The sequence below is a fragment of the Carcharhinus amblyrhynchos genome, chromosome 35, assembly GCF_965287045.1.
Source record: "Carcharhinus amblyrhynchos chromosome 35, sCarAmb.v2.hapA, whole genome shotgun sequence".
Lineage (NCBI taxonomy): Eukaryota > Metazoa > Chordata > Chondrichthyes > Carcharhiniformes > Carcharhinidae > Carcharhinus > Carcharhinus amblyrhynchos.
This window is the reverse complement of record NC_137358.1, coordinates 4,389,190-4,407,121: the sequence shown is the minus strand read 5'-3', so window position 1 is coordinate 4,407,121 and position 17,932 is coordinate 4,389,190. Positions and strand designations below refer to the sequence as shown.

The following is a 17,932-nucleotide window of genomic DNA, read 5'->3' as shown; positions in this document are numbered from 1 at the left end:
GAGCGCTGCTCCTTCACCTGTCTGTCACTCAGTTGCTGAAGGAGCAGAGCTCCAAAAGCTCATGATACTAAATAAACCTGTTGGACTTTAACCTGGTGTTGTGAGACTTGATGTGGAGATGCCAGCATTGGACTGGGGTAAACACAGTAAAAAGTCTGACAACACCAGGTTTAAGTCCAACCAATTTATTTGATAGTAAACTCACAAGCTTCTGTGAGACTTCTTATCTTTGGGGTATGTTAGGAGGGATTAGTACAGTAATTACATAGGTTTACAGAGATAGGGTCTAGGTGGGATGCTAAATTGGAGAGTCAGTGCAAACACGATGGAACTAATGATCCTTCTGCACTGTAGGGGTTCTATCTGGAATTGACCAAACTCTCAAGGGAAACATACTACAGATTTGGTGCCTTGTTGTACACAGACAGATGGTGGTTTCATTAAATGTCAAGCCTTGCCCTTGGAAGGAAGGGGTTGAAGTAAAAGAATAGCAACACAGCAGAAATTATCAATGCTATAAAATGCATACATGGCTTTAGCCATTACAGCAGGTGACTTGTAAAGACGAACATGGTCATTCCATTTATTGTGGCTGTTTTAACAAAATTGGCTGCAGTTTCCTGCTCTAACTGGCAGGGGGAGCCATTGTACACGACTACAACACTCGGGTGCACCTTTATCAGTCGGCTCCATGGCTGGCACTGTCTCTGATTTAAACTTTATGCAACTTTCTACAAGCAATCTGCACTAAATAGCACCATCGTCCATACCACGGACTAGCCTGTCCTGTAATATCGTTTAGGGTCATTCCAAAAAAAATGAGATTTAACATTTAGTTATTAGTCACAAGTAGGCTTACATTAACTCTGCAATGAAGTTAGTGAAAAATCCCCTAGTTGCCACTCTCTGGCACCTGTTTGGGTACACAGAGGGAGAATTTAGTATGGCCAATGCATCTAACCAGCACACCTTCTGGACTGTGGGAGGAAACGTTTGCAGGCCCAGGGAAGAAATTCAGGCTCCACACAGCATGATCCAAGCCAGGAATTGGATCCAGTCCCTAGCCCAGAGGTGCCAATCACTGTCCTGGTTGTGGTAGTATAGTAATGCCAAGTCACAGTTACTACACCTGGAGTTCACCCTCAAATTAAAATCTATAGTATGGTTCATGATCAAGGATAGAATTGAGTCTTCACAAAGAGGGGTCAAGCCTCCTTGTGGCTAGAAGTTATAGATGTGACTTCTACAAACACTTGAAAATTGCTTTACATTTCATTCACCCCCGTTTTGTTTGCTTGGATATATTATACCCCATCCCCTATAGAGGAATCCAATGGATAGATTTGCCCAGAGGTTTTCCCCAGTGATGATCCTTCCTCACATTTGGATACTCACCAGAGGCAGTGTCAGGATAATTTATCCTTAGTGATTATAAAGGAATACATTTGCAGCCAATCCTGCTCTGGAGAACTCCTGCCCCTTGAGTGAATTCCCACTGGGGTCCCAAAGGGAAAATTACCACAATGAAGAACTAGTAGGGCATTTGCCCACTTTTTGAAGTCTCAGGATTCAGAAATGAGGTGCAAGATCCATTGCTTCAAAGCTGACTGCTTTAAAAAAAGCACAGCAAACTTGCACTCTCTCATTTTGGTATAATAGAGAGAGAGAGATGGAGGAGAGTCACTTACAAAGGGGAAATTGGACTAGGGATGAGGGAGAGAAAACAACTTCTTGTGAATGTACAATGAATAGAACATTACAGGAACAGGCCCTTTGGCCTGCCAAGCCTACACTGACCCTGCTACCCTTCTGGGGAACAATGTCCTGTTAAAGAAAAGGATGCTTTTCCTTGTTGCTGATTCCATTTGCCACATGAATGAAGCTCTGCTGGGATTTGAACCCACCCCCCATTTACCAGGCAGATGCTTTAAACAACTAAACCACTGAGCCCACTGTGTTAAACCAGATCAGTCACATAGGTTGAATCATGAACAAGCTTTATTTTCATACAGGAAAGAACAGAGGAAGCTTTTTGGTTCTCTGTCCTTGCCACACGTACAGAAAATTCATCTAGAATCAGTTGAGGGTGAGCCTGTCAAACAGGTACTCTCCCATGCCATTCTCAGGGGCTCCCAGTCTCTTCAGGTTGGTGATGTGATCTCCAAGCTTCTTGATCATCTTCACTTGTTCATCCAAGTAGTGAGTCTCCAGGAAGTCACACAGCTGGAAAAGACAGGAGAGAAATTGGTAAGATTAACTCAAACATCTTTCCCCAGGATGGAGTGTTACCCCATCTTGTGCTGGGTGGATGGGAAAAGGTATTACAAGTGTGTAATTTTAGTTACTGTGCACAAGCAGCACACCACAATTCCATTAAACTGGGAGCAAATGCCTCAGACTCAAAACCATGGGAACCATTCATTATCAATCCAATGTATGGATGGTCTCTGCTCAGTCTGCAACCGTGAAGGACAGATCCCAACATCAACATCCAACTTACATGAGGGTCGGTGTTCCCAGAGGAGAGTTTGTGCAGATCCAGCAGACCCTGGTTCACATTCTTCCCCAGCTGCAGAGCTCTCTGCATTGCCTCCACACCATTGCTCCACTCATCCTGATCTGGCTTCTGATGAAGAAGGAAGATGTGATGCTTATAGTTTAAGGTTAGAACCAGATATTATCTGGAGATTAGGCTTCATCAGTAGTGACAAAGACCAATACTGGACACAGTCAGTGCATTGGTTAAAAGTAGCCAAGTAATGGGAAGTACCATTAATCAATCATCCCCTTGTATTGTCTAATGATTCCCCTCCACATTTCTCTCACTCAGGATGATCAAAGCCACACTGACTAATCCCCTACCCATCCTTATCTCATTAGAAGTTTATCACTCAGATGTTCTGAACCCAGTGCAGTACTAAAAATCCACAAGGGAACATTCTGAAGCAAAATACATTGCATCAAAAGACAGAATCCAACCTTGACATCCTCCAGGATGACTCTGCCTCCACGTTTATTCTGGAATTCCATCAGTTTCTCAGCATGTTCCTGTTCCTTGTCTGACTGCTCCTTGAAGAACTCAGCAAAGTGACTCAGGGCAACATCATCCCAGTCAAAGTAAGCAGACTGCAGGGAGAGAGTCAGATCAAAGATTATCCATGGGCCGCTTGGAATTCAGAACATCACTGCAAATCATTTACTGACCCAGAAGACAACACAAATATTAGGCCATTTAGCCCATGAGTCTGCACCAGCATTTAAACCATGGTTACATAACTTTGTCAAACCCATTATCCCCTTACCAAGGAAGAAATCCTGCCTTAAATACATTCAATGACCCAGTCTCTACAGCTTTGTGGCAATAAATTGCACAGATTGACCATTCTCTGGTGGGAGAAATTCCTCCTCATCTCAGTTCCAGAGTTGTTTCTTCACTCAGAGGTTACACCCCATGATCCTAGTCACACCCAGTAATGGAAGCCTCTCCCCCACATCCACTCTAACCAGGAGTCTCAGTTTTAAGGAAGGGATTGAAGTTTTGCTTCATTTCAGCCACACTTAATGTAACAGTGGGACAGTCATCCCCTATCTCTCCCCACAATGGGATGGTTACCCAATTAAATTTAATTCCTTCCAAGTTGGATAATTTGACCAGATTCACCTCATGAACCCTCTACTCTTCAATAGAGTTGAATCCTCCAAGGGGATTGGAGGCCCAGTCCACTCTGCACATTAACTTTAATGTCACAAAGTCAATCTTCTGTTGGAAGCTTCATGGAGCCTGTTTCAGATGGAAACCTCTTCAGAATCAGGTCCAGTTATTACAGACAGGGAGCAGTCTGGTAACAAGACCCTGTCCCTCACTAACATTTATCAGCAAGAACTATCATTTAAAGCTAAATTCATTGGCAAAGATATTGCACCTGTTCACAGCACAACCAGACCATTATTTTAAATTTAAACCCCAACAATCACAAAAGCCTCACCATGGAGAGGTAAACATAGGAGGAATAGAGCTCCAGGTTGATCTGCTTATTCACAGCATCCTCACAGTCCTTGTGGTAGTTCTGACACACTTGGGAAGCCATCTTCACTACTACTGCTCACTCTCACCTAGAAAGTTCTAGAAGTATCCCTTCCTAACCCAACCTCCTGAATTTATACATCCCGCACCCAACCCAGGGAATGACAGCCCCAATGCTGATTGGCTGTCAGATTGTCAATCAGGAGTTGGTGATGAATCCAGGCACCAATGAGGGAGAGGGGGTGGAGTGTGTGATACCCAGAGCCAATCAGAGCTCTGGGATGTAGGCGGGTCTGGTTGATTATTTTATGATGAGAATAGAGGAAGCGAAGGAGGCCATTCAGCCCCTCAAACCTGTTCCACCATTGGATTTGATCATGGCTGACCATGAGTTTCACTCGATGAATCTGCCTTGATTCCACATCCCTTCATAACCTGAGCTAATAAATAGCTCGCCAGCTCAGTTTGGAAAAGTTTGATTAACTCTCAACATTTCCAGGGTGAGACTTCCCGATTTCCATCTTCAGTGGGAATCAGTGCTTCTTAACAACCTCCCTGGACAGTGCCGCTCCAGTCTGAAGACTCCGCTGCCCCTGTCCCGGACTATCCCACACCAGGAAATAGTTTCTCTCCATCTCCCCTATAGTTACCCTCCTAGACCCAGGTGGGACATTAGGCTGCAACAATGTTCCTCCGTCAGGCCCTGTCTTGTGCTGTGGTTTGGGCCTCGCCCCGTGTATGTGGATTTTCCACATTCTCCCCGTGTCTACGCGGGTTTCCAAAATCAGAGTTTGGGAATGCTGGCGGATTTGGATTGGATGATTGCAATGTAGGAACAGGAGGAGGCCATTCAGCCCCTCAGGCCAATGATATCACAGCTGCTGTGAATGTTAATGCTATTTGTCCACCTTGGGTCCAGCTGTCTTCATCCTCTTACCGAACAAAACCCAACAAGTCCACAGTTACAAGTGACGCACTCATTCAATTGAATGGCTGAACCCAAAGCTCCAAATTCTTTCTAGAACCTTCCCTGTGATGTCATCATGAACAAAGAACAGTCCAGAGGAACAGGCCCTTCGGCCCATCAAGCATGCATTGATATCTGACACTTTTCTAAACTAAAAGATCTTTTGTCTCCAAACAGTGCGTATCCCTCTATCGCTGCTTATTCATGTCTCTGTCAAGATGCCTGTTAAATGTTGCTATTGTATCTGCTTCTACCACCTCCTCTGGCAGCTCATCCCAGGCACTTCCCACCCTCTGTGTAAAGAAAAGCTGCCTCTCACATCTCCTTTAGACATTCTCCCCTTTGCCTTAAACCTACATCCTCAAACTGAATTGGATAATTTTCACACAAACAAAGCTTCACAATCTCTCTCAGATTTGATGAGTTTACCAATGGAAAGGTCACCGTGTAGATCGTGTGCAACACAATCCGTGTTAACTAGTTTGTCAGAGAAGCTCTCGGGGAGGGTCTGAAACACCCCCACAACACAAACCCTCACAATGCTGACCCCGAGAGATTGAACGAGACGGAGTGAGATCAGAATCTGCTGTGAAGGTGGGAAGCAGCAAGGAGCTGGGAAATGATGCGTTCCCCATTGCGGAGTTTCAAACACAGCTCCTCACTGAACCGCGGTGAGTTCTAACCCCATCAGACTCAAACTGCTCAATCCAGTGATTGCCCCTTCAGCAAATCAAGTCCAGAGACTGGATCGAGGGGAAAGGTTTCACATCGTGAATGTGGAAATGTTATCTCACTGATTCAGGTATTTGTTCACCCAGGAGTGAGAAACATCTCCATTAGAGAAGGGCAAACAGCAATTCAACAAATGACAACCTGCCTGAAAGATAAATGGTTAACAGCATTGTCCCCTTCCCCAGGGACACCTAGCAAGTGGCTTAGAACAGTCTATATGAAACCTCAACTGTCCATCTTCCCTCCTGACACATCCCAGTCTGGGGCCCATACTCTATCCACAGTAACAAGTGATGCACTAATTCAACACCATTCCCTGTTTCCTAACATTCCCACTGCTTCCTGCTATTTCCCTTGTAGGTGCTGGAAACTCCCTTTAACAGCAGGAATAGTGAATGACAGTTCCAAGAAATTCCTCATCAGCCTCTCCATGAGGATTGGAGATGCCAGTAACCCATCCTAAACAATGAATCAACTCTAGGAAGTTGAGAACAATTGTGTGCAAAAATTTAGACAATGCCATTTTATTTAATTGTACAACTAGGAATCTTTAGTGAACAGGAGTTACAGTGGCAAGGCAGTAACTTCACAGGATAAGCAATCCCCAGGGTAGTCTAATGTTCCATGGATTTGGGTTCAAATCCTATAAAACACAGAATTTAAACTTGAAGAAATCTGGAATTGAAGAGTTGCCAGTCAGTGTAAAATCATGGGGAGGTGATGGCCTTATGGTATTAGCACTAACCTATTAATCCAGAAACTCAGCTAAAACATTGAGGATTAAATTTCAAATCCTGCCACAGCAGATGGGGGAAAAACTGAATTTGTTTTTTTTTAAAAAAAATCTGATGACCATGAAACTATTGTCAGTGATCAGAAAAGCCCATCTGATTCACTAATGCCCTCAGTAGAAGGGAAGCTGCTGTCTTTACCCAGCCTAGTGGGTGACTCCAGACCCACAGCAGTGTGGTTGACTCAACTGCCCTCTGAAATGGTCTAGCAAGCCTCAGTGCAAGGGCAACTAGGGATGGGCAGTAAATGTTGGCCAGCCCACAAGACCCATGAACAAAATAAAACTTCATGTCTTTCAGGAAAGAATATCTATCATCATTACTGGTCTGGTTGACAGTGAACTCCAAACCTACAGCAATAGGATTGACTCTGAACTACCCTCAGTGGCCCAGCAAGCCACTCAGTTCAAGCACGATGAGGGATGTGTTCCAAATCCTGGTCTTGTCAGTGACATATCCCAAGGATTAATTTAAAGTTAACCAGTGAATTATACAGAGATAACAGTTCCATGATAAATACTGTATTTTGTTTCCAGATAAGTCAGAACAGGGTTTTATTTCTACACACAATTGAATCAAGGATCCCAGAATCCCAGTCAGTTGAGGGTGAGCCTGTCAAACAGGTACTCTCCCATGCCATTCTCAGGGGCTCCCAGTCTCTTCAGGTTGGTGATGTGATCTCCAAGCTTCTTGATCATCTTCACTTGTTCATCCAAGTAGTGAGTCTTCAGGAAGTCACACAGCTGGAACAGGAAAGGCAGACAGGAGAGAAATTAATGATGTTATTGGCAATGATCTTTCCTGGATAAGAATCTTTGGCACTGGGGAGGGTTACAAAGTTCTGTATCTGGGTGAAGAGGCCAATTCTTGTTCAATGCTCAGAGCAAGTCAATTCCATTAAACTGGTAGTGAACAAGTGCCTCAGGGAACAGATCAAGACCCAGATGCCCTGGGAAGAGATCAGTAATCCAGATCTACAGTGTTTCTATTTACAGCAGAAGCCATCTACAGTCCGTCGAGAACCCTCAAGTCAAGGACAGATCCCAACGTCAACCTTACATGAGGGTCAGTGTTCCCAGAGGAGAGTTTGTGCAGATCCAGCAGACCCTGGTTCACATTCTTCCCCAGCTGCAGAGCTCTCTGCATTGCCTCCACACCATTGCTCCACTCATCCTGCTCTGGCTTCTGGAATAGGACAAAATGGGTCTCATTAGTGCCATGGGATGTTACATTGGGAGCCATTATATCCAAAGCTGAGACAAAGTCCATTCTCAAAATTTAATTAATGGAGAACACTTTCTCTACACTCTTGAAGCCATCAGTTTCCAGCCCAGAAACCCACTTCCTAACCTTCCACATTTATTGATGCTTTAGCCACTTGCTCAGCATGATCTAAAGGTCAAAGCCACACCATCTCATCACACACCCATTCTCAGGTCAACATTAAGAGTTTTAATCATGGCCAACAATAGGAGCCCAAGGCAGCTGTGGGAAAGTGAACTAAACTGAGGAAAATAAAGGTGGCATGAAGATACCAGAATCCAACCTTGACATCCTCCAGGATGACTCTGCCTCCACGTTTATTCTGGAATTCCATCAGTTTCTCAGCATGTTCCCGTTCCTTGTCTGACTGCTCCTTGAAGAACTCAAAGTGACTCAGGGCAACATCGTCCCGGTCAAAGTAACAGAACTGCAGGGAGAGACAAAAGGAGAGTCAGGTTTGACCCAAGGTCAAATAGTGTCACAGTCGATAATTCACCTTTTGCCCTCAATAGCAGGCCTTTCAAGGACCTGAGTATTTCAGAGAAAAGCAAGTTTTATTGTCCTCAGTGAGGAAACTCCATCCCCAGAAAACCCCTCCAAGGGGAATGCTGCCTGGAATTTTTCCCCTAACAAAGAAAGTTTTGCTATAGAGGGAGTGCAGCAAAGGTTTACCAGGCTGATTTCAGGGATGGCAGGTCTGTCATCATGAGACACCAACTCATTTAGGATTACATTCCCTGGAATTCAAGAGAGGCGCTCAGGTATAAAATACTAACAGGATTAGACATGCTGGATTTAGAAAACTTGCTAAGAGTGCCCAGAATGAGAGCAGCACAATTTGATGTGAGGAGTAAACCTTTTAGGATTGAGACAAGGAGAAATTTCTTCAGGCAGAGGGTGGTTTTGTTGTTGATTTATTCATTACCCAGCATGTTTGAGGGGGGGGCCAGATACTTCATATTTAAGGCAACAGAGGTGAATATGTGGAATTCACTACCACAAAGGAGCAGAGGTCAAAACAATGTCTGATTTTAACAAATTGGATACAGCTCTGGGGCTGAAGGGGTGCAAGGAGATTTTGTTGGTGTGGGGGTTGGGGGCAGGTGAAGGAGATCAGGATATTGAGTTTGCTTAGCCATGAAAATCCTTGGATTTCACTCACATAGGAAGTAGATGAGGCCACAATATTGTGTGATTTGGAAAAATGAGTACTTGAGGCTAAAGGGATGTTGGGTGGGCTGGGGCAGGATCAGGATACTGTGATGAGCCATGATCATAAAGGGATTGGCTGAGCAGCTTCAAAGGGCCAAATGGCCTCCTTCTCCTTTCTCTCCTACTCCAATTGGAGAAGGATGATGGGAAAAATAAACATTAAGCACATTAGGACTCACTCACTTTGGAAAGGAGAAACTGAGCATAACTAGTTAGTTAACATTTCACTAACCAGACATATTTAATTACTCCCTTTAATTGGGAAGGTTGAAGAGGTCCATTGAACACCCAGCACAGGAAGTGGAGCAGGCAGAGGGCAGAGCATGGGAAGGTCCATTGGCCTCAGGCAGGATTTTACAGTTTCAGGATCAGCAAGGACATTAAATCCCATCCATAATCTTTCCACTGGAAACCTCATGGAACCCTGGAGTTAGTTTTAGAGCTAAACTCCAAACTGGACACAGCAATTCTAAAACAGGAACAAGCTCCTGTTGGGAGTGTTGACTCTATTCAGTCTTTTGGAGTGGGGGGGGGGGGGGGGGGAAGGGCAGGGTGTGGGGTGGTGGAAGAGAGATATCTAAAACCAACTCATTGACCTAGATAAACTCTACCTGCTCACAATACAACACAGTCACCGTGTTCAACTGAAACTCCCAGAAATGTAAAGCCTCACTATGGAGAGGTAAACATAGGAGGAATAGAGCTCCAGGTTGATCTGCTTATTCACAGCATCCTCACAGTCCTTGTGGTAGTTCTGACACACTTGGGAAGCCATCTTCACAACTACTGCTCAGTCCCACCTAGAAAGTTCTAGAACTGCCCCTTCCTAACCCAAGCTCTTGTATTTATACATCCTGCACCCAAACCAGCAATGACAGCACCAATACTGATTGACAACCTCTGACAGCCAATCAGGAATTGGTTGTGAATCCAGGCACCAATGAGGGAGAGGGGGTGGAGTGTGTGATCCCCAGAGCCAATCAGAGTTGTGGAATGCAGGCAGGTTTGATTGGTTAGTCTGTGGTGACAATGGAGGTGACAAGGAGGCCATTCAGCCCCTCAAAATTGCTCCATCATTCAATTACATTCTGGCTAATGTGCATCTTATTTGTCCAGATGCCTTCACCCCCTCACCCAACAAAAACCCAACAAGCTCAGCTTTGAAATGTTTACTTGTTCCCAATGTTTTAGGGAGGGATTGCCTAGATTTCCACTTTCCGGTTTGTGAAGAAAAGTTTCTTAGGGTTAATCTTAAATGGCCAAGATTGAATAAGATTATAGCGAGAGTTCCAAAGGAAATAGTTTCTCTCTGTCTACTTTGTCCAACACTCAGTTATAATTATTTCATTTTTTTCACATTTTAAGGACTGTACAACTTATTTCCATAAACTGTCCTCGTGATTTAACCCCTTCAGCCCTGGTATCATTCTGGTGAATTTGGGCTGTCTCTCCACGGCCAATATATCAGAATGGAATGTTCTAGATGTTCTCCAACTGGAGCAGAGCCTTTGCTCCTTGAGATGAATTTTATTAGTCAAAGTTTCACAGAATCCCTACAGTGCAGAAGGAGGCCATTCAGCCCATTGAGTCCAAACTGACCATAATCCCACCCAGGCCATATTTCCATAACCCCACACATTTACCCTGCTGATTCCCTTGAAATTAGTGTCAATTTAGCATGGCCAATCAGCCGAACCTGCACATCTTTGGATTGTGGGAGGAAACAAGAACATGCAGAGAAAATCCACGCAGACACAGGGAGAACGTGCAGACCCCACACAGAGTGACCCAAACCAGGAATCGAACCCTGCCGTGAGGCAGCAGTGCCGACCACTCTGCCACCCGTATCATTTCCATTATAGTTTATTGACTTCTGTCAATGAATTGTAAATCTCAGCTCTTTATTCCTACACAGACCCCAAACTCCTCTCTTCCTCCACAGCTTTTCTTTTAATTCACTTGTGGGACGTGGGCATCGCTGGCTGGGCCAGCATTTATTGCTCAGCCCTTGAACTGAGTGTCTCACTTGGCCATTTCAGAGGGATGGTTGAAAGCCAACCACATTGCTCTGGAGTCCCATGTAGGCCAGGCTGGGTAAGGATGGCAGATTTCCTTCCCTAAAGGGACATTAGTGAACCAGGTGGGTTCCAAGCTCCTCAATATTTAGTAATCATTGATTGATCTTTCTTGATTCAGAGTCAACGACCTCACTGAACTGTTTTCATCCTTTATCAATGTCTACTGCAGCTTCTCTCTCCCATTAATGCTTTTTAACTATGCCACCCACCCTGATGCCATCAGTAGATTTGAATATAGATCATAGGGCATCTTTCTAAACTTTGGGTTCACATCTGCATAGGGCATCTTTCTTCAGCCCATCACATCTGCACCAAACACAAACCCACCCAGGCTGTACCCCCATATCATACCCACTACTTTGGACATGGCCAAATCAACCTAACCCACCCATCTTTGGACTGCAGGAGGAAAATTGAGTACCCAGAGGAAACCCCATGTAGGTACAAGGAGAATGTGTAAACTCCACACAGACAGTGACCCAAACCCCAAAAGCTGAGAAGAACTGTGCCACCTCTCTATTCACCTACGTAATTTATAAACACAAGAAATGTTGAGGACCCTGCACCAATCCCAGGGAAATGACCAGACCCACCCTAACAATCAGAATGAGTGCCCATTCTCCCCACTGTCTTCTAGACCCAACTCATTCCCTACAATGTCAAAAGGCTGCATCCAATTTCCCCATTGTGAGGAGTTTTGCCAGTGATGTCATTGTGATTAGTTTATTTGTCTTTCCCCACACTGAATCGGATAATGTTCTCTCAGGGTCAGAGTTCACCATATCATCAGCATCGAGTATCCAAACTGAAATGGAGTGTAATTGGATCCCTGTTAATAAATTCATTGAAGCAATGAGTGTAATGGTCCTGGGAAGGAATTGAACCAGGTTTAGGAACCTGGATGGGGTTTTAAATGTTGCAGAATAATGAAATCAGACACAGAATTAGAGACAAAATGATTTATTTTCAAATGCAGCAAAACTAACATTTCCATTAGAATCCCAGTCAGTTGAGGGTGAGCCTGTCAAACAGGTACTCTCCCATGCCATTCTCAGGGGCTCCCAGTCTCTTCAGGTTGGTGATGTGATCTCCAAGCTTCTTGATCCTCTTCACTTGTTCATCCAAGTAGTGAGTCTCCAGGAAGTCACACAGCTGGAACAGGAAAGACAGAAATTAGTGTCTATTAACTCAAACATGGAAGATCTTCCATAGGTGACAGTTACCCCCATCTGGCACTGGGTGGATGGGGGATATATTACAAGTGGGTAGTTCTGGTTAGTGTGCACAAGTCACAATTTCATTCAACTGGACAACTGCCTCAAAATCCAAAAGCCTCAGGAACCAGTGACAGACACAAGGAATGGTGGCCTCTGCTTAGACTCAGCAACTGAAAGCTCAGACTGCAACCATGAAGGGCAGATTCCAAAAATCAACTTACATGAGGGTCAGTGTTCCCAGAGGAGAGTTTGTGCAGATCCAGCAGACCCTGGTTCACATTCTTCTCCAGCTGCAGAGCTCTCTGCATTGCCTCCACACCATTGCCCCACTCATCCTGCTCTGGCTTCTGGAAGAGGAGGTGGGGGGGGGGGGGAAAAAGAGGCTGTTAGTGCTTTTGCACAGAAGGCTAAAGGATGTTTGAACTTGAAAAGCAACAGCAAAGAGTCTGTGCAGCTTGAGGACACCATGTTGGAGCAATTATTGGGATGACTGGAGACCATTGGACAAATCAGGCTGCTGGTTACTCTGCATTTTGCAGAAAGAACCCCATTAACATTTCCAATTTGGAATTGCTTGTTTAAAGCTGATTTTGCCTCTTTACAGTTTCCACACATTTAACTCCTGTTCCCTATGCTAACAGCACAAAGTGAGGGTTTACACGTAAAAACCCTGGATATCCAGATTTAGTTTTTGTCCACTAGATCAGGTCACCCAGAAATCAATATCCTATATCAGTCCTGCTTTACACCAGGAGGTTCACTTATTAGTCTCAGCAGATTAACAACTGAACAGCAAACATCTAATTAAACTAGATCACAAGACTGGTCTTGAAATTGAATTTTTTCCTCTATCTTGTGAGCCTGCAAGCTCACATCATTGTCATTGTGAATTGTACAATGAGTATAAAGTGGAATCAAATTAAATCCAACCTTGACATCCTCCAGGATGACTCTGCCTCCACGTTTATTCTGGAATTCCATCAGTTTCTCAGCATGTTCCTGTTCCTCATGGGACTGCTCCTTGAAGAACTCAGCAAAGTGACTCAGGGCAACATCATCCCGGTCAAAGTAACAGAACTGCAGGGAGAGACAGGAGGAGGGTCAGGTTTGACCCAGATGCCATCCATGGTCAACATGTCCACTCTCCCATTCTCTACTTCAATAGATTATTTCCCCTTTTAATAGAAAGCAATGAATATTGGTTTGAAACCTCCCCCATCCCACCAATTTTCCTGAAATCTCCCCCCATGCTGAGCTCAGAATAGGTCAAGACAACAGGAAGAAAGCTCATTCCTTTCAGCACTGAATTAAAGTTACTTCAGTGGACAACCTGGTTCCCTCCCTTCCCCAAGGGAAAAGGGCAATGGAAGATATTTGTCCCTCTCCCAAATGTACTAAAAATATTCCTGCTTCATGTGGAAAGGGTCCAGCCTCAGGTACCAGGCTTTACTCATTTAGAAAGCTGAAAAGTAGCCATCATCAAGTCAATGTCTCACTCACTAGCCACTCAATTCAGTTTCACTGCTCCCATTCCAGTTGGGAGAGCTGACCAGGTTTACACATTTGAAAATGGAGCCTCTACAAGAACCTTAGATTTAAACACTACAGGAGATACAGCCATTACAAATCAGGACTCTGACCCTTATTTTGGGGCTCCCACAGTATTTAACGCAGGGAGGATAGCAGGGATACATCCCAAAGCCAATTCATTGGCAGGAAGAAATTCTACCCACTTAGAATGCAATGAAGCAACACACTTAATTTTAAAATAGAGCCCCAAACATACAAAACTCACCATGGAGAGGTAAACATAGGAGGAATAGAGCTCCAGGTTGATCTGCTTGTTAACAGCATCCTCACAGTCCTTGTGGTAGTTCTGACACACTTGGGAAGCCATCATACTCTCACTGAACAACAACTCAAACAAACTGAGGTGGTTGACCACAAGCTCGTGTATTTATACCACTGGGACATCCTGCTTTCAAACTGGGAATGACATCACCAACATTGATTGACAATCCCTGTTAGCCAATCAGGAATCTTCCATCGACCAAGGCACCAATCATGGTGGGGTATAACCTCGCAAGCCAATCGGAGCGGTGGCTGGTGTGGATGACTCAGAGCATCGGGTCACTGTCTATGTGGAGTTTGCATGTTCTCCCCGTGTCTGTGTGGGTTTCCTCCCACAGTCCAAAGATGTGTGGGTTAGTTGAATTGGCCGCGCTAAATTGCTCTTTCTGTCAGGGGGATTAGCCAGGGTAAACGCATGGGGTTATCGGGATAGGATCTGGGTGGGATTGTGGTTGGTGTAGACTTGATGGGCCAAATGGCCTCCTTCAGCACTGTAGGGATTCTATGATCCCTGAAAGATGACATCTTGTCAACTGAAGGAATGCACATCCCAACTCCATCATCCTAATAAAATTGTCCAATCATCTCTCAAATCTGATCGTGTGTGGAACTTGGTCGTAAATAGATATTCCCTCACACTGATATTTATTGGTAGAAAGCTTCACAAAATTCTACATTCTTCTCTCAAGATTTCCTCCTTTTTCCCTTATAATTGTGTGGAGCTCAGTAATAAGGCAATTGTGATTTTATTGTAACCCTTCCACAAACGGCCATCTATTCCGAGTTAGACCTTCACAACATCACCAAGTTGGATTATTTCAAACTTTGTGGAAACCAGGAGAAATAACTCCTTCCCTGCAACTCTTGAAGAAAATGAAGTCTATGACCCAGCTGCCAGCGAACCGGAGTTCAGAGAATGCCAACCCTCACGTGTTTAGATGGAAGACATCTTCTGAATTGTACAGCGAGCTCTGGATGAACTGGAGAGGAAGAGGTGAAAGCTTTATCACAGTTTAGTGGAGCTGTGTCAAGCATCAACAGGAAGCAAATACTGTCCCAAGGTGAGGAGAAATATCAATTCAAAGCCCTGTCCCCATTTCTAATCTGTCCCTTGCACTGTGAAGCAGCAGTGCGAACCACTGTGCCACCGTGCCATGGTAAGAACGGAACTATCTCCAATTGTGGTAAAAATCCATCAGGTTCACTAATGTCTCTTTTAGGGAAGGAAATCTGCCGTCCTTACCCGGTCTGGCCTACAGGTGACTCCAGAGCCACAGCAATGTGGGTGACTCTTCTGAAACAGCCGAGCAAAGCAACACACTCAATGCAAGAGCAATAAGGGATGGACAACAAATGTTGGTCTTTCTAATATTGTATGAAAGTCCAAAGATTTGAATTGATTTGATTTATTATTGCCACATTTATTGGGAGACAGTGAAAAATATTGTTTCTTGCACACTATACACATACAGCATACAGTTCATAGAGTACACAGGGGAGAAGGAAAGCAGAGGTTGCAAAATGTAGTGCTACGGTCGTAGGAAGTGTGTCCAGAAAGAACAAGTTAGTTTATGATAGAAACGTTCAAAAGGGCAGCACAGTGGCACAGTGGTTAGTACTGCTACCTCATAGCACCAGGGATCTGGGTTCGATTCCCAGCTTGGGTGACTGTCTGTGTGGAGTTTGCACATTCTCCCCGTGTCTCCAAGGGTTTCTTCCGGGTGCTCCGGTTTCCTCCCACAGTCCAATGATGTGCAGGTTAGGTGAATTGGCTGTGCTAAATTGCCCCTTAGTGTCAAGGGTACAAGCAGGGTAAATGCATGGGGTTATGGGGATAGGTCTGGGTGGAATTGTGGTCGGTGCAGATGTGATGGGCCAAATGGCCTCCTTCTGCACTGTAGGGATTCTATGAACTTCTTTCTAAAAGTCTAACGGCAGCAGGGAAGAAGCTGTTCTTGAATCGGCTGTTTTCAGACTTTTGTATCTTTCTCCCGACAGAAGAAGGTGGAAGAGAGAATGTCCGGGGTGTGTGGGGTCTATGATTATGCTGGCTGCTTTTCCAAGGCAGCGGGAAGTGTGGATGAATTTGCAGGCTAGGTGGATTGGCTATGCTAAATTTTCCCTTGATGTCCCGAGGTGTGCAGATTTAATGGATTGGCCACGGTAATGAATGGGGTTACAGGGATCGGGTGGGGGTGAAAGTCTGGGTGGGATAGTCTGTCAGAGAGTCAGTGCAAACTTAATGGGCCCAATGGCCTTTTCTGCACTGTAGAGATTCTATGAGAAAAGGGGAAGAAAACATGAGTCAGCCACATTGGGAGAACTTCAATGCACTCCCTCTTCTGGGCCAGTTTCTCAGGAGGATTGAGATGTAAATCAGATGCTCAGTGAACAATGGTGGCCAACTGATTTGGATAATTAGAGTCTGGAGAGGGAACAGGATTTTTTTGTGACCCGAGAAATTTGGGGGAAACGTGTCCAGTTCATGCCAGTTGTGAGGTGTGAGTGAATGTGAGGTGAGGTGAGACAGGGTCACCGGATTGCGAATCCACGTCAAGGTGCGCTTAATCACAAATCCAGAAATAAGCACCTGTTACACTTTACAGAATGGCCACAGGAGGAGGTCCTTTGAACCTGCCAGTTCTTGTAAGACCCTAGGATGCAAAGCCATCTGGTCCAGAGGGAAACGTGTCAGCTTTCAGGTTGAATAGCTTTCCCAGCACCCTTCCCCTGGCGATGGCCATCCCTCCCCAATCACCTCTTGACTTTCAAGAATCTTTGGGGTAGTTTGAGTTCTCACCTCTGAACGCAGACACAAAACTCCAGTTTGATGCCTCTGCCATTTCATTACAAGTTTGCTCCATCTCTAGAGGGTCAACACTAGCTTTAGTTACTCTATTCAAAAACTTGTAGACAATGTTAGTGTTTTTATATTGCTGCCTAGCTTTCCTCTCGTACTGTTTCCTTCCTCCAGGGTTAAACAGTGGCTAACACTTTTGTCATGCACACATCAGATTAGCCAAGTGTACCAACTGTGAAGGGAACATCAGTTTGTAGTGCATGAGAAGATTGGGTAGAAAGTGGACTCTGGTTGACATATTGCTATGGAGAATGCACCAGTGAACAGTCAACTGTCAAGCTTTTTCAATTCAAATCAGGCTGGAGAATTGGTTAAGCCAATGGGGAATGAACCAGGCAATTTCCATCTCCTAGATTAGTGTGAAAAAGCTACAGTGGGGGATAGGCTTCTTCAGCCAATGACAGACAGGCCCTTACATGAACACAGCATGTGGAAGTGAGATACACTTAACTCAAGTGAATCTCAAGTTGACTACCAGTACAGTCTAATAGATTTACTCTTTACAATTGGTATTTGTGCAGATCCACCCATGTGAAAGAAAGATGAACAATTTTCACATGTCTTTGTCCAGCAAGAAAGCCCACCAACATCTCTACTCTAAGTGCAAATAAATTTGCTATGACAACTACAACTCTCACCAATTTAGACGCACCATAGAAAACATTCTTTCTGGTTGTATCACAGCTTGTTATGGGCTCCTGCTCTGCCCAAGACCGCAAGGAACTACAAAGTGTTGTGAATATAGCCTAGCCCATCCTGCAAACCAGCCTCCCATCCATTGGCTCTGTCTACACTTCCTGCTGCCTTGGCAAAGTGGCCAGAGTAATTTAAGGACACCACACCCCCTGGACATCCTCTTCCACCATCTTCTGTTAGGGTCAGGGTGTGGAGGTGAAGAAAGGTCAGATCATGTACCAACTGACTCAAGAACAGCTTC

The 17,932-nt window shown here is 44.7% G+C and overlaps 3 protein-coding genes across 3 annotated transcripts; all 3 read right to left on the bottom strand.

The window, feature by feature from the left end:
• Positions 1-2,076: 2,076 nt before the first annotated feature.
• LOC145361556 (ferritin, heavy subunit-like) lies at positions 2,077-4,088 on the bottom strand. The gene is made up of 4 exons (XM_080217386.1): positions 3,987-4,088; positions 2,980-3,126; positions 2,501-2,626; positions 2,077-2,223 (listed from the first exon to the last, which is right to left on the bottom strand). Exons 1-4 carry the CDS (start codon positions 4,086-4,088, stop codon positions 2,077-2,079), a joined length of 522 nt encoding a protein of 173 aa, XP_080073512.1.
• Positions 4,089-7,110: 3,022 nt separating this feature from the next.
• LOC145361650 (ferritin, heavy subunit-like) lies at positions 7,111-9,764 on the bottom strand. Its single transcript, XM_080217531.1, has 4 exons — positions 9,663-9,764; positions 8,061-8,204; positions 7,574-7,699; positions 7,111-7,257 (listed from the first exon to the last, which is right to left on the bottom strand). The coding sequence occupies exons 1-4, from the start codon at positions 9,762-9,764 to the stop codon at positions 7,111-7,113; spliced, it is 519 nt and encodes a 172-aa protein (XP_080073657.1).
• A 2,308-nt stretch (positions 9,765-12,072) lies between these two features.
• On the bottom strand, positions 12,073-14,184 carry LOC145361552 (ferritin, higher subunit-like). Its single transcript, XM_080217383.1, has 4 exons — positions 14,080-14,184; positions 13,215-13,361; positions 12,506-12,631; positions 12,073-12,219 (listed from the first exon to the last, which is right to left on the bottom strand). Exons 1-4 carry the CDS (start codon positions 14,182-14,184, stop codon positions 12,073-12,075), a joined length of 525 nt encoding a protein of 174 aa, XP_080073509.1.
• Positions 14,185-17,932: the final 3,748 nt, after the last annotated feature.